The sequence below is a fragment of the Diabrotica virgifera genome, chromosome 8 (assembly GCF_917563875.1).
Source record: "Diabrotica virgifera virgifera chromosome 8, PGI_DIABVI_V3a".
NCBI classification, from domain to species: domain Eukaryota; kingdom Metazoa; phylum Arthropoda; class Insecta; order Coleoptera; family Chrysomelidae; genus Diabrotica; species Diabrotica virgifera.
This window is the reverse complement of record NC_065450.1, coordinates 50,699,596-50,713,912: the sequence shown is the minus strand read 5'-3', so window position 1 is coordinate 50,713,912 and position 14,317 is coordinate 50,699,596. Positions and strand designations below refer to the sequence as shown.

The 14,317-nt window shown below is 31.3% G+C and overlaps 1 protein-coding gene across 3 annotated transcripts in view; it reads right to left on the bottom strand.

Moving 5' to 3' along the window:
• Positions 1–14,317, bottom strand: part of LOC126889986 (dystrophin-like protein 1) — a 549,346-nt gene that overhangs the window by 58,177 nt on the left and 476,852 nt on the right. The window contains exon 2 of one of the 3 annotated variants that reach the window (XM_050658781.1): positions 12,208–12,888. The exons of the other annotated variants lie outside the window; for them this stretch is intronic. Coding sequence (XP_050514738.1) covers positions 12,208–12,858 — 651 coding nt within the window. The 5' untranslated portion in view covers positions 12,859–12,888. The remainder of the gene's footprint in view (positions 1–12,207; positions 12,889–14,317) is intronic. 3 annotated transcript variants of the gene reach the window in all.

The window sequence follows — 14,317 nt, the reverse complement described above, 5'->3', positions numbered from 1 at the left end:
TAAAAATAACTTGATACGGGGAGCGATTTAAGTCAAAATAAAGTCGTAAATTCAAGAAAATTATTCATTTGCGCATAAAATTGCTTGCTGGCAAGTTTAGTTTTATCGGAAATCGGTGATAATTTTATGCATTTTCACTTTTTTATGTCTTTATTTGAGTGTTACTAGATTACAACAAAAAATTCGTTGGAGGGTTTTTAATCATACCAAGTGTAATTTAATCTACTTCAACAAAAAATGATGAAGAAATAACAAAATATAAATATATTTTTGCCAGAGTAGGTTCAATGAATTTTTTGTGACTGTGCATCAGATGTCGTTTTAAAGAACTATTTCCATTATTTGTCATTTTATAACGCTGTTCTTTATTTTTACATAATAATATTATGCAAAATATTAAGCAGTTTGCAATTTTCATTGTTTTGCAATCGCCTACGCAACATTAAATAAATCAGTATATTTCTTTTTCTCAATTAATTCTGTTTCGTCTACAGATTTTTTCTCTTAATTTTTGCAGTGGGAATACCTTTAAAATCATACTAAATTTGTTCTGGTACTTAATCTGATCCGGAAAAATCAGGTTCAGGTTCAGACAATTTCGCGCAAAGCATATACTTTTAAATATGAACTATTATAAATAAAACTAATTTGCGGAGCTAATAAAAAAAATTCGATTTTTTTCATCGTTTTTTGATTATAACTCTAAAAGTATTCACTTTCGAGAAAAGTTGCACTGACATAAAAGTTGCGTAATTAAATTTTCTACAATGTAGTATTGGTTAAATATTTTAAAAATTGTCACCCTTGTTGCAAAATAGCAATAATTGCGAAAGAAACATAAAAAAAACCAAGTATTCGCATTTTACGTTTTTCAACTATTTATGTCTACACTTCGACTTTCATATTTTACCCAGAAAAACTTTTTGATATAATAAAAGAACAAAAGAATCCAGTTTTCGCAAAAAAATTCATTTTTTCAAAATATTGCAGGACTGAAAATAAAGCAGATAGCAAGTTAATTTTTTTTACATATAGAAGAATACTGTAACTTTCATTTGAAATTCACAAGATTAAAATCGATTAACTACCACGGCATCATGTGGTATTATAATATCACCCTGTACAAAATATGTTTAAAACTCATTCAAAGTCATTAATCCATGTAGTATCTGTTCTTGTATCAATAACCGCAAGTAACATTGAATTGTCATGTTTTGTTATTATTTAAATGTGTATATAAACATTAACTCGGTGGAGAAAGATTATTGTACTGAGTATTTAATTATTGTTGTAGTAGGTCGTTACTGTTAAATGTAAACATATTGTTATGGTTAGTCGTTGATGGAGGTGATTGTAAATATAATGTATTTGAACCAAACAATAGAGTTTTAATTAATTGGGACCAGAAGGCATAACATCACACTATTTAATACAATCAGGAATTTTTTAAATAAACATTAATTTTTGGTGCTACGCGCAGGACAGCGGTGTTCGATTCACTCAAGTTGATTTCTACCAAAATTTATTCCAATCTCTATTTAATATATCATTTTCTTACTCTATATTTTGTTGTATTTTAATATTTTAATTCCACAAAAATCAAACTAATTTGATTATTGTTTGTGAAATATTGTTTAAACAATTGAATATGTTTAAAAATAAGAAACTTTTATTCTCTAAGTTAAAATATATGAACACAGAAAGTCTTTGCTAAAAAAAGTATTATTTCAAAGGAAAGAGTATGTGTTTTTATTTTGCAATAAACAAATTTATTTATTTTGCAATAAACAAATTTATTTATTTATATCGAAATGTACTAAAAATTTAAATTTATCAATCATTAGCAAAGGTCATTGGAATCAGAGCAAACGTATTCGTTGTCCTGCGCGTAACACAAAAATTAATGTTTATTTAAAAAATTCCTGACGCGGTGGTAGTTAACCGATTTTAATTTCGCAAATTGCAGATGAAAGGTACAGTATTCCTCCATATGTAAAAAAAATCAACTTTATGTCTGCAACATTTTGAAAAAATGAATTTTTTGTGAAAGCTCGATTGCAACATTTATTTTGCAAAACCTGTTAAACCGATCTTGATGAAATTGAAAATAATATTTTATTACATCATAAAGTTTTTCTGGGTGAAATATGAAAGTCCAAGTGTAGCATAAATGGTTGGAAAACGTAAAATGACAATACTTGTTTTTTATGGTATTTTCGCAATTATTGCTATTTTGCAACAAGGGTGACAATTTTTATAATTTCTTACCAATCCTATATTGTAGGAAATTTAATTACGTAACTTTTATGTCAGTGCATCTTTTCTCGGAAATGAATACTTTTAAAGTTATAATCAAAAAACGAAGAAAAAAATCGAATTTTTCCTTCATTTTTTGACATTTTAATTATTTAAACAATGTTCCGGACCTTTTTGAGTGGGAGGATAACTCATATATTATTATATGAGTTTTTTTCATGTAATTTCCGCAAAAAAATATGAGTCACCTCTCAACATCCAAATGTACTAATATTTTTACAGATGCGCCCTGGTCTATTCGATCAGTAGGCATAGCCGATTCTAACATATGGAACTGAAACATGGGCTTTTAAAAACAACATAGTCCACAAACTTTAAGTGACTCGGAGAGCTATGGACGGACAATGCTTAATATTAAGCTCAATGACCGCAAATCCAATAAAGAAATAAGAAGACGATCAAAGGTAACAAATGTGATCCAAAAAAGTGCTATGTTAAAATGGAAGTGGGCAGCCAACCTGGGAAGACAACCGTTGGACGAAGCGAATTATTAAATGTCAACCAAGGGCAAGTAAGAGAAGTAGAGGCAGATATCAAACCGGATGGACTGATGGCATCAAGCGAATGGCTGGCCACGAATGGATGCGAAAAACAGCAAACAGAAATGAATGGACACACCTAATAGACCAGGGCGGATCTGTAAAAATATTAGTACATTTGGACGTTGAGAGGTGACTCAAATTTTTTTGCAGAAATTGCTTGAAAATAAATCAAATAATAGTATTTGAGTTATCCTCCCTCTCAAAAAGGTCCGGAACATTGTTTAAATAAACAAAATGTCAAAAAATTAAGGAAAAATTCGATTTCTTTCTTGGTTTTTTGATTATAACTTTAAAAGTATTCATTTCCGAGAAAAGTTGTACTGACATAAAAGTTGCGTAATTAAATTTCCTATAATATAGAATTAGTTAAAAATTTAAGAAATACTCACAATTGTTGCAAAATAGCAATAATTTTGAAAAAAAACATACAAAAACAAGTATTCGCATTTTACGTTTTTCAACCATTTATGCTACACTTAGGACCTTCATATTTCACCTTGAAAAATTTTATGATACAGTAAAACAATACTGTAAATTTCATTAAGATCGGTTCAATAGATTTTGCAAAATAAATTTTGCAATCCAGCTTTCGTAAAAAAAAATTCATTTTTTCAAAATATTACAGGACTGAAAATAAAGCAGATAGCAAGTTGAAAATTTTTTTGCACATAGAAGTGTACTGTACCATTCATTTGCAATTTTGCAAAATTAAAATCGCTTAACACCACGGCGTCAGGAATTTTTTTAAATAAGCATTAATTATTGGTGCTACGCGCAGGACAGCGGATAGGTTGCTCTGATTGGGCATTTCAATGACCTTTTATAATGATTGATACATTTTAATTTTTATGACATTTTGATATAAATAAATAAATTTGTTTATTACAAAATAAAAACACATACTCTATCCTTTGAAATAACACTTTTATTAGAAAAAACTTTCTTTGTTCATATATTTTAACTTAAATAATAAAAGTTTATTATTTTTAAACATATTCAATTGTTTAAACAATATTTCACAAACAATAATAAAATTAGTTTGATTTTTGTGGAATTAAAATATTAAAATACAACAAAATATAGAGTAAGAAAGTAATATATTAGATAAAGATTAGAAGAAATTTTGGTGGAAATCAACCTGTGTGAATCGAACACAGCTGTCCTGCGCGTAGCACCAAAAATTATTGTTTATTTCAAAAATTTTCTGACGCCGTGGTAATTAATCGATTTTAATTTTGAAAATTGCAAATGAAAGGTAGAGTACATTTCTATAAGCAAAAAAAAAATTCAACTTGCTATCTGCTTTACTTTCAGTCCTGTAATATTTTGAAAAAATGAATTTTTTTTGCGAAAGCTGTATTGCAAAATTTATTTTGCAAAATCTATTGAACCGATCTTAATGAAATTTACAGTATTGTTTTACTGTATCATAAAGTTTTTCAGGGAGAAATATGAAGCTCCTAAGTGTAGCATAAATGGTTGAAAAACGTAAAATGCGAATACTTGTTTTTGTATGGTTTTTCGCAATTATTGCTATTTTGCAACTAGGGTTACTATTTTTTAAATTTTTAACCAATTCTATATTGTAGTAAATTGAATTACGCAACTTTTATGTCAGTACAACTTTTCTCGGAAATGAATACTTTTAAAGTTATAATCAAAAAACAAAGAAAAAAATCGAATTTTTCCTTCAATTTTTGACATTTTGATTATTTAAACAATGTTCCGGACCTTTTTGAGAGGGAGGATAACTCAAATATTATTATTTGATTTATTTTCAAGCAACTTCTGCAAAAAAATTTGAGTCACCTCTCAACGTCCATCTCAAAACAGATCCGTCCTGGACTATAAGGGTAAGAACAGAACAAGTGGGTCGCGGTGGAGGTGGAGGTGGAGGTCGCGGTCGATGTCGATATCCATGTAAAACAAACACATTGTAGTGAATGGAAGAGAACAGAGCAGGTAAGTCGCGGTGGAGGTTTAGCGCGATGCCATCCAGGAGGTTTACATCGATGCTTTTGAAAATAAAATGAGTTTGTTTTACATGGATGTTTACTGCGCGGCTTACAAGGATGCTTCCCTGTGATTGGTTTGTTCGAAACCAAGTTGTCATTACCTGCGCTATCTGAGTTGATACTTTTTATATAATCCCTTTTTTGTATTCAGTTCATTTTTGAATTTCTAAAGTAATTAAATTCAGTAAATTTTTGAAATATGAAGGAGGATCTGATTATTTACAGCTGACATTTCATCACTATCGTCATAACATACCAAAACATGATGTTAAACACCCTTATTTGCGCAACAGGTTTGTGCACAAAGTCCTAGAAAACAAAGAGATTAGAGGAAATTTCGAGGAAAAATGAAGGAAACTAATACTAGAGGAAGGAATTACGGAGAAAAGTGCTAATATGGTAAAAGTAGAATCTCTTTGGAAAAGAATAAGACTTTAAATAGTTAACAGAAAGAATCCGGTGTGGCAACAAATGCAGACTAAATATACTAAACAAATTTTGAGGAATATATGATACCGTAGAACAGCAAACAATAGTGTGTGAGAGGAAAAAAGAGCTATTGAAAATAGTAATATTGAAGAGTTGGAAGAACTAAATAAAGAAAACTAAGTAAGGGAATTATATGAGCAGGTAAGGAACGAAAGAAATGTTTTCAATTCGAAAAATTTCAATTAAGTTTACTCTTTTGCCAAGATATATAAGGAAACCTCAATGGGAATAAAACAGCTATCCTTGAAAGAGGTATTTCAGTGAGCTATACTGAACGATAAGGTTGACACTGAGATTAGACTAATAAACCAAGAAAAAGAAAAATATTTGGAGTAGATTTTCCAGTAAATATAAGCAGAGATACCAGTTAGGAAAGAGATTGCTGAAGCTATCGAAGCTCTGAACAAACGCAAAACCTCAGAAGCAGATGACACAACACCTTAAAATAAGGAGTGAAATCTATAGTTGACCAAGTGCATGAGATTTCTAAAATGGTGTGCCAGCTGCCTCAAATCCAGAGCTGCCAGTAGAAACACATACAAGATCTCTAACCTATAAGCGTGATCCGTCCAGTAGTGATAAATGGAAGCGAGACATGAAGTTTGTCCAGCAAGGATGCTCAGAATGTGGGAGAGAAAACTCCTCAGAAAAACTAATGCAACAGAGAGAAGATGAAGTCTAGAGGTTAAGGAAAAACCAGAAACCACAACTGCCGTTTGTAAAAATCAAAAACCAAAATTGGTGATTGAAATAAAGAAATGGCGGATAAGTTTGGCTGGTCATGTAGAAAGAGAGATTAAGAAAGTTTTCTTGTTAGCGAAAGTTTAAAGTTAGGCGAAATAAGGGGCAGAGAAAAAAAAACACGAAACAGATGTAAAGACGTATCGGGAATCTGACGGTGGCAGCAGCCAGCCAACAGCAGAGAAGAGTGGAGAGATGATATCGTAAGGTAAGAAAGGAAGAAACAAACAAAAATTTAGGATATATACGCAGAAGAAGAAAAGGTATGGATATAATGATAGTTGAAATTTACCCGTTTGAGGTAACCAGAAATTTAAAATCGATCATAGATTACGTGATTACAAAACAGAATACAACATTACAAGTAATGGATACAAGAGTATATAGAGGAGTATCCTGTGATTCGGATCACTTTATGGTAAAGTCCGAAATAGTTTTTCCGTTTAGATCCAAGAAAACAAAAGAACCACCTGAAGCCACAGATATTTTTAACACAACAAATTACAACCTGGACAGCTTACAACATGAAAGTACGAGAACACTATATCAACGAAGACTAAATGAAAAATTAGAAGATATAATCCAAAATATATCCGTGGAAGAAGTGTACAAAAATATAATAGACAGTATGCAAACAGCCGCAAAAGTAGCGCTTGGTTTCAAATCCGAACGCCACAGTAAAAAGCTATGGTGGACCGAAGACATACAAAACCTAATAATGGAGAAAAAGAAAGCGTACGCACGGTGGCTAAGTACTAAAGATCAAGTAGACAAAGACAAATATTTGGACCTACGAAGAACAACAAGAAGAGCAGTAACAGCAGCAAAAAAAGAAATGTGGGATAGGAAATGCCAAGAGATCAACACTTACATAGGCGGAAGGAAGTGTTCAGAGACGTGGACATTTTTAAACAAAATAAAGAATACAGAAAGAAATACTACTTCTATTCAGTTAATATCAACAGAAAAATGGAAAGAATACTACGAGAGTTTGCTAACAGAAAGTAGAGCCGAATATACCACACAATCACCAACAGAAGTATTCGTTGAAGGCGAAGAGATGTTAGTGGTAGTTGATATGGTGAAGAAAGCTGTAAATGGACTAAAAAATGGTAGAGCTCCTGGGCCAGAAAATATTCCTGCCGAATTAATAAAATGTGGCACAGATAAACTCTTTCAAGGACTTACTTGGTGTATGAACAAATATATAAACGGTGTCACACCACCCAGTTTATGGAAAGTAGCTTATATTTCTTCCATTCATAAAAAAGGAAATAAGTTGGATTGCTCAAATTACAGAGGAATATCGGTAACTAGTACACTAAGCCGGGTGTACGGGCGCATTCTTAGAAATCTCATTGAGATGGAGTATAGGGAACAAGAAGAAGAAGAACAGGCTGGTTTTCGCGCTGGAAGGACTTGCACAGATAATGTCTTCTGCCTAAAACAATTAATTGAAAAAAAATCAGCAACCAATCAAGAGACCCATCTCATGTTTGTTGACCTCCGTAAAGCATACGACAGCGTTCCTGTGACTAAATTGTGGAAATCACTACAACAAACTAACATCAGCTACACTCTAGTCAACGCCTTAAAAAATCTATATGAAAATTCTACATCACAAGTAAAAATTGGCAACACACTATCTAAAAAGTTCATAGTTAACAAGGGTCTGCTCCAGGGCTGCTGTATTTCACCAACTTTGTTGAAGATATATGTTGCAAAAGCACTAAACCAGTGGAAACGTAAATGCCACGGTATGGGTACAGACCTCGGAGAGGTTTGTTTATATACCTTACAATTTGCTGATGACCAAGTGATCATAGCTAATGATAAAGACGACCTACAGTATATGGCAAGAAAACTAAAGGAGGAATATGAACAGTGGGGCTTGGAAATTAATGTGGAAAAAACTAAATACCTACCCATAGGAGCTGAGTTATCCAATACCTAACTAGAAGATAATGAACAAATCACATCCTGTAGTGAATACACGTACCTGGGAGTAATCTTCGATAGAACGGGAAAAGACTATGAGGATATAAAGAAAAGGGTAACACAAGCTAGAAGAATAATTGGCTGTCTAAATGGAATACTTTGGAGCTCCGAAATAGGAATAGCCGAAGGCGAGTGAAATTATGTCAAAGTGTCACGAGAGCAAAAATTCTATATTAATTTCAGAGGTCGAGTGCAATTTGTTGCGATTATTTCATGAATAAAACTGTTCAAAACCAAAATTTTATTGTAATTTATTTATGTAAGTACCATTAAACACACAGTTTTTATAAATATTTGACGATTGAAAGTCATCACTTTTATAATTTTTAAAACATTAATTGTCATTAATGTCACTGAATGTATTTTTTCATAACAACGAAGGGCATCTGACGTAATATACTTGACGACGGGATATTATCAAAAATTATCAGTTTAATTTAGATTTCTGTAGCTTTCTATTGGTCAGAATCTCCTATGAATGAAATAATCAACATTAATATCACAAGAGAGTGAGAATAAATTGACAATTTTTCGAAAACTTGTTGCCTGGCAATAAACACGAGAGCCCGCAGGAGTTGTGTGACTATTGCCGAATGGAAACATGTTTGAGAATCAAATTGGAGCATTATTTTCTTATTTATTCTTACTATGGTGTGATATTCGACAGATCATTTTTTAATACTTAGGTACATACAAAATTCAATTCTCTGCAAATAAACATTCAGTGAAATTTATCCCAATTAATGTGACACATTTTTTAACTTATCAAAGTGAACAGCACAGTTTAGCAAATGTTCAGAGGAAGATATCAATAAAATATTAGTTAAAATTATTTATAAATACAGTTCTATATATGAAATAATCGTACCGAAGTACACTCTAGCGCTTAAAATTGCCAATTTGTGTTGTCCTCGTGACAATTTGACATTACATGCAGAACTAATTCTTTATTATGGTTCATTTTCTTAAATGTGACAGTTGTCTAAATTAGGAAACTTGTAATTAAACAGAAACAAAATACCTAAAAATTATTCCCAGTATAATAATGTAGGTAGATTATTCCCGGTATAATAATAATCTGCTTGGACAGAATTAAACACGAGATGAAAAATCTTACTACATGATTGGAAATTAAAATCATTATAAAATAATCAAAGAAAATGAAATAATATACGAAAATTTGATAAATTGTTGTTTTCCAAAAATATGCGTTATAAACCGGTCAAATTTTTTGAGGTCATTGCTTATGCCAAAATAAAGAAATTTCTTGTAGGGATTGCTATAAATTTTAATAACTTGATATAGCAAATTTTGGTTAGAATTTGACCCTCTATTGATTTATGGGGACATTTTTAATAAAATAATTTTCACTTCCGAGAAGGGGTGTTATTCACCCCCAGGGTAAAAGCGCAAGTTGGTGCTATGTCACTTTTGTTTCTTGAGGTATCTTCGAACTAAGTACTCACAAATTTTCATGAAAATAGTTGGAGGTTCAACGAAATCGGAGGTGAAAACCTTCAGCGACTGCACTAATATTTTTATTCACTGCCATGGCCAAAAAATATACTGTAGTAAATCAATAAGCGACTTGATACCATAAATTAATTTGTTTACTTCTGTGTTTAAAATTTGTCATTTTATTTTAGGATTATTTAGTCTGATGATACATAAACTTGAACTTGTAAATTTAATTTTAGGTTTTCAATTTTAGACGTAAAAGTATGCAGTGACAGCCAGGAATAATAATTCTTAAATTTAATTTGAAGCCTAACTTCAAAGTTCAAACAATTCGATATTTAAACAATAAATTGTAATATGGCATATCATAATTAACTTTGTTAATTAATTTTAAAGACAATAACGTTGGAGTAATAAATAAGAGAAATAGTTTGATATAAATATCTCAAAAATCGATTTTTTGCACTTATGTCGGTTTGATTTCACAGCGACGATGTAAAAAAGTTTATTTCATTGTAACAAATCTCGATATTTGACTTAGCACGTAAAGTAACTTGGTTAAGGTATCTTGGAGTTACCTTATAGTATACTAATCATTATAAGATAGGTATTTGGAAAGAACGATATTTTAGCCCAGTAAATGAACGGGAAATACGGCGATACCATGTAATTTTCAGGGGCAACTCCGAATTGCATGAAAATTTGGATTTAGGTTCTCCTTACCCTCCACTTCAAAGTTGAAATTGTGTCGTTGGTTGCTTTTACTTGGGGGGTGACAGTCACCCCTTCTCGGGGGTGGAAAAACATACGTTCAAGATAAGACCAGAAATAGATAAATTGGCAGATTTTAAGCAACTTTTGTCTTATAGACTTTTTTATGTAAGTTAATACTTTTCGAGTTATTTGCGATTGAAAATGTTTATTTTTCGACAGAAAAACTACGTTTTCAGACGGTTTTTCGCAAATAACTCAAAAAGTAAAGATTTGATCGAAAAAAATATACTTGGGAAAAGTGTAGCTTATAAAAAACCGAAAAAAATGGTGTATGAGTAAAGTCTATCAATCGAGTAAAAACATAGTTGTAGCTCATGAAAAATACGTACTTATTCGTCTAATTCCAAATCGAATATTTCAAGGTGAAATCACCGAAAAATTAAGCACTTTTCGGGAAAAAGTCATTGAAACTTTTTCAAAGTGTTTATAAAAAGCTTTATTTTAGTTGTTTATAAAAGTTTCTAGCATTAAAAATAAGCGAGTTGGCGATCAAAATAAAGTTGACCCTCTTTTTTTGGTAAAAAAAAAATCATGAAAATCTCCCCTTGTTTAGCTCCCCAAATTGAAATTAATTGCTACCGCTTTACAAACAAATTACTTACTTATCTATTTTTTATATGATCTGTCAGTCTCACCGGTTTAAAGTGCTTATTTTTGAAAGAGTTATAGTTGAAAAAGCTTGAACGGGTCACTAATCACGAGTGAATGCAAATTTTGAACAGCCATATCTTAACTAATTCTTGTCTTACGGAAAACAAAATGAAACTAGCATATTTATAATAGCAAAACCTACATTTTTTTACTCTTTAAGATTTTTCTTATCACTAATACTTTTTAAGTTATTTTGCAAAAAAAGAAATTTTTCAAAAATTTTCAGAAATTTTTTTTTTACTATAAAACCAAATTTTTTTAAAAATAAGCACTTCAAACCACTCAAACTTACAGATCGTATAAACGATACACATACAGTTAAAATAAATGGTAAAGCGGTAACGATTAATTTTATTTAGGGTGATAAATACAGGGAGGTTTTCACGATTTTTTTTACCAAACTTTTTTTTCAGTGTAACTCGTTTATTTTTGATGCTAGAAACTTTTGTAAAAAACAAATAGAAAGCTTTTTTTAGATACTTTAAAAATGTTAATAAGCTTTTCCCGAAAAGTGCTTAATTTTTCGGTGATTTCGCGTTGAATTACTCGATTTGGAATTAGACGAATACGAACGTATTTTTCATGAGCTACAACTTTGCTTTTACTCAATTTATAGATTTTACTGACACATAATTTTTTCGTTTTTTTATAAGCTACACTTTTTACAAGAATATTTTTTTCGATAAAATAATTACTTTTTGTATAATTTCCGAAAAAGAGTCTGAAAACGTAGTTTTTTTGTCGAAAAATCAACATTTTCAATCGCGAATAACTCGAAAAGTATTGACTTACGTAAAAAACTTTATAGAACGAAAATTGCTTATCATCTGTCAATTTATCCATTTCCGGGCTTATTTTAAACATGCATTTTTCACCCCCCGAGAAGGGGTGACTGTCACCCCCCAAGTAAGAGCAACCAACGGCACAAATTCAACTTTGAAGTGGAGGGTAAGTAGAACCTAAATCCAAATTTTCATGCAATTCGGAGTTGCCCCTGAAAATTACACTCCAAAACGGTCATTTATTGGGCTATTTGTAACACATAAATTTTTATTTGACGTTTCTATTTTTGGAAAACTTTTCCAAAATACCTGCAACCTAAAATGTTAAATAAAGAAATTGTTTTAAAACTGTGGTTCATTAACATTATAATTCTATATTCAAAATATTAATCGTCGGTACTATAATAAGTTAAATATAACCTCCAAAAATAAAATTTTTACCTCCAAATCACTATCCTCAAAACTTTCTTGTCGCTCCAGAACTCCATTCAAATTGGTACCTAGGAATGGTGGTTTAGCTCCAGCCTTCTGAATGATGTCCCGAATATTTCTATAACTCCCGCTCTTACTATTTTTTGAATTAGAAAAACCTAACCTATTTTCCGTAAAAGTATTAATAATTTCCGGCACTCTAAACGATATCTTCCTTCGCGGCTTTTCTAGAGCTAGAGCTTCAGTTCTAATGTCTGTTTCAGCTTTGCTTAGACAAAGCTCTGAAGATGTCGACGCCGAATTTAAGCTTTCCGTTACATCGTTTTCATTGGTGATTTCTATCCTTATGGGATAGGCACCAATAGAATGTTGTTTCTGAAGTGGATTCGGTTTTGGTGTCTTGGACTTAGTGTTTATATAGATTTGGTTTTTATCACAAGATTCCTTTAGATAATGGTCCAGATTCACCTGAGTATTCGACTTGATGATACCTTTCTTGTTTTGGTTCGGAGCATTTAGATTTTTGTTCGTTTTTAAAGCTTCACTTAGGTTAAAAAGTTTGTTTCTTGCTTTTGATAGCATGTCTTGTTTCTTCTTAGTAGATATGTCCCAATCCGGCGCTTTATCATCTTTGGTCTTTTTGATCATTTTTATAGTCATTTGTTAAATGTTAATTTAACATGTATTATTCTAGGAGAACTTTTTATTGAAGAAAGAAGAAAGAAGAAAACATTGTAAATTGTGGAGCCACTTTTAGGACAAAGATGTTATTCTATGGTAATAAAGGTATATTTTGAGTTAGCAAAAAATTAAGGGTATCCCAATAATAATAAGAACGGAAGAAGGATGCCCATCCTCCAAGAGCAATTGCATACGTACGCTGCACAGCGTACTGCACCAAAACAAGAACAGGAAGGATTTTAATGTAGTTTTTTATTATTATGTAAAAACAAATACAACTTTGTTTCACGGTTTCACAGATAATTTAAAAATTTATATATATGAGATGGTAAATAATATTTCTCTATAAGAAAATCCTGTTTTTTAACTTTCGCCTTACAGAACATGTTTTAGCGTCTGCGATTCTTTTTTTAGAGAACATGTACTTATTTCAGTTGACATTAATAAACGTGAAATACAGTTTACTCAAAAATTAAATACGAATCCAGCAGCATCTCACTTACTTTACTACCAATACCTCATACCTCAAATGAACTCTAATTATAGCCTAAACATACTCATCAGTAGCAGAAAATATGTAATTCCTATCCAAAGAGCAAGCAATCGTCTTTGGTGTCTTGGAAAATACTAAATTGTAAGATTATTTAATTCCAATGAATGAAAAAATTCAACCTAAGAATATAATATTTTCTATCTAGTATCTAGCGAACAAGAAAGTTGTTGATGACTTCACTGTCATATAAATTCACTGCTGTCATACAGAAATTTAAAATGTAACGGTAGAGGCTACCATGTTAATCACACCTTCGGAACACATTGTTCTGTAAAATGTGTGCCACACTATACCTCATCATATCTTATTAATTTCTCTACACAACATCGGACTTAACGTGTTATCCCTAATTACGTTTTTCAAAATCAGCACTATATCAGCTGAGTATAGTCATATTCCCAGCTTCATAAGGGACTATGTAAGTCCCTTTCTGTTAATGTGTGCTAATTCTGTACTATGTTATCGAAAAAAGACCGGACATACTGTCAATTGCTGCAATGAAAACATACCACTACATATAGAAGAAAGTCCTATGGAGACTAACACTTTATCTCAAACTAAACTTAGCGGCGCAATAATGCCAACCAATATCTAACCAAATATTTAACCAAACAATCAATATAGCCAACCAATATCTAACCAAAAACTATCACCAATAACATTGATATTAAAATTAACACCAAAGATATAAATAATCAGCCAAAATGCAATATTAATGATATACTTACGCCATCAGACATAGATGTAACAGAAAAAAAATTCAAAACCAGCACTGAAAATCAAGACCAGTGCAGACATCACAATAGCCACACCATCCAATCATGCTCTTTTCGAACCAGCAAAACACTTTATTAAAAATCAATCACAACAATTTGTACTTAATAA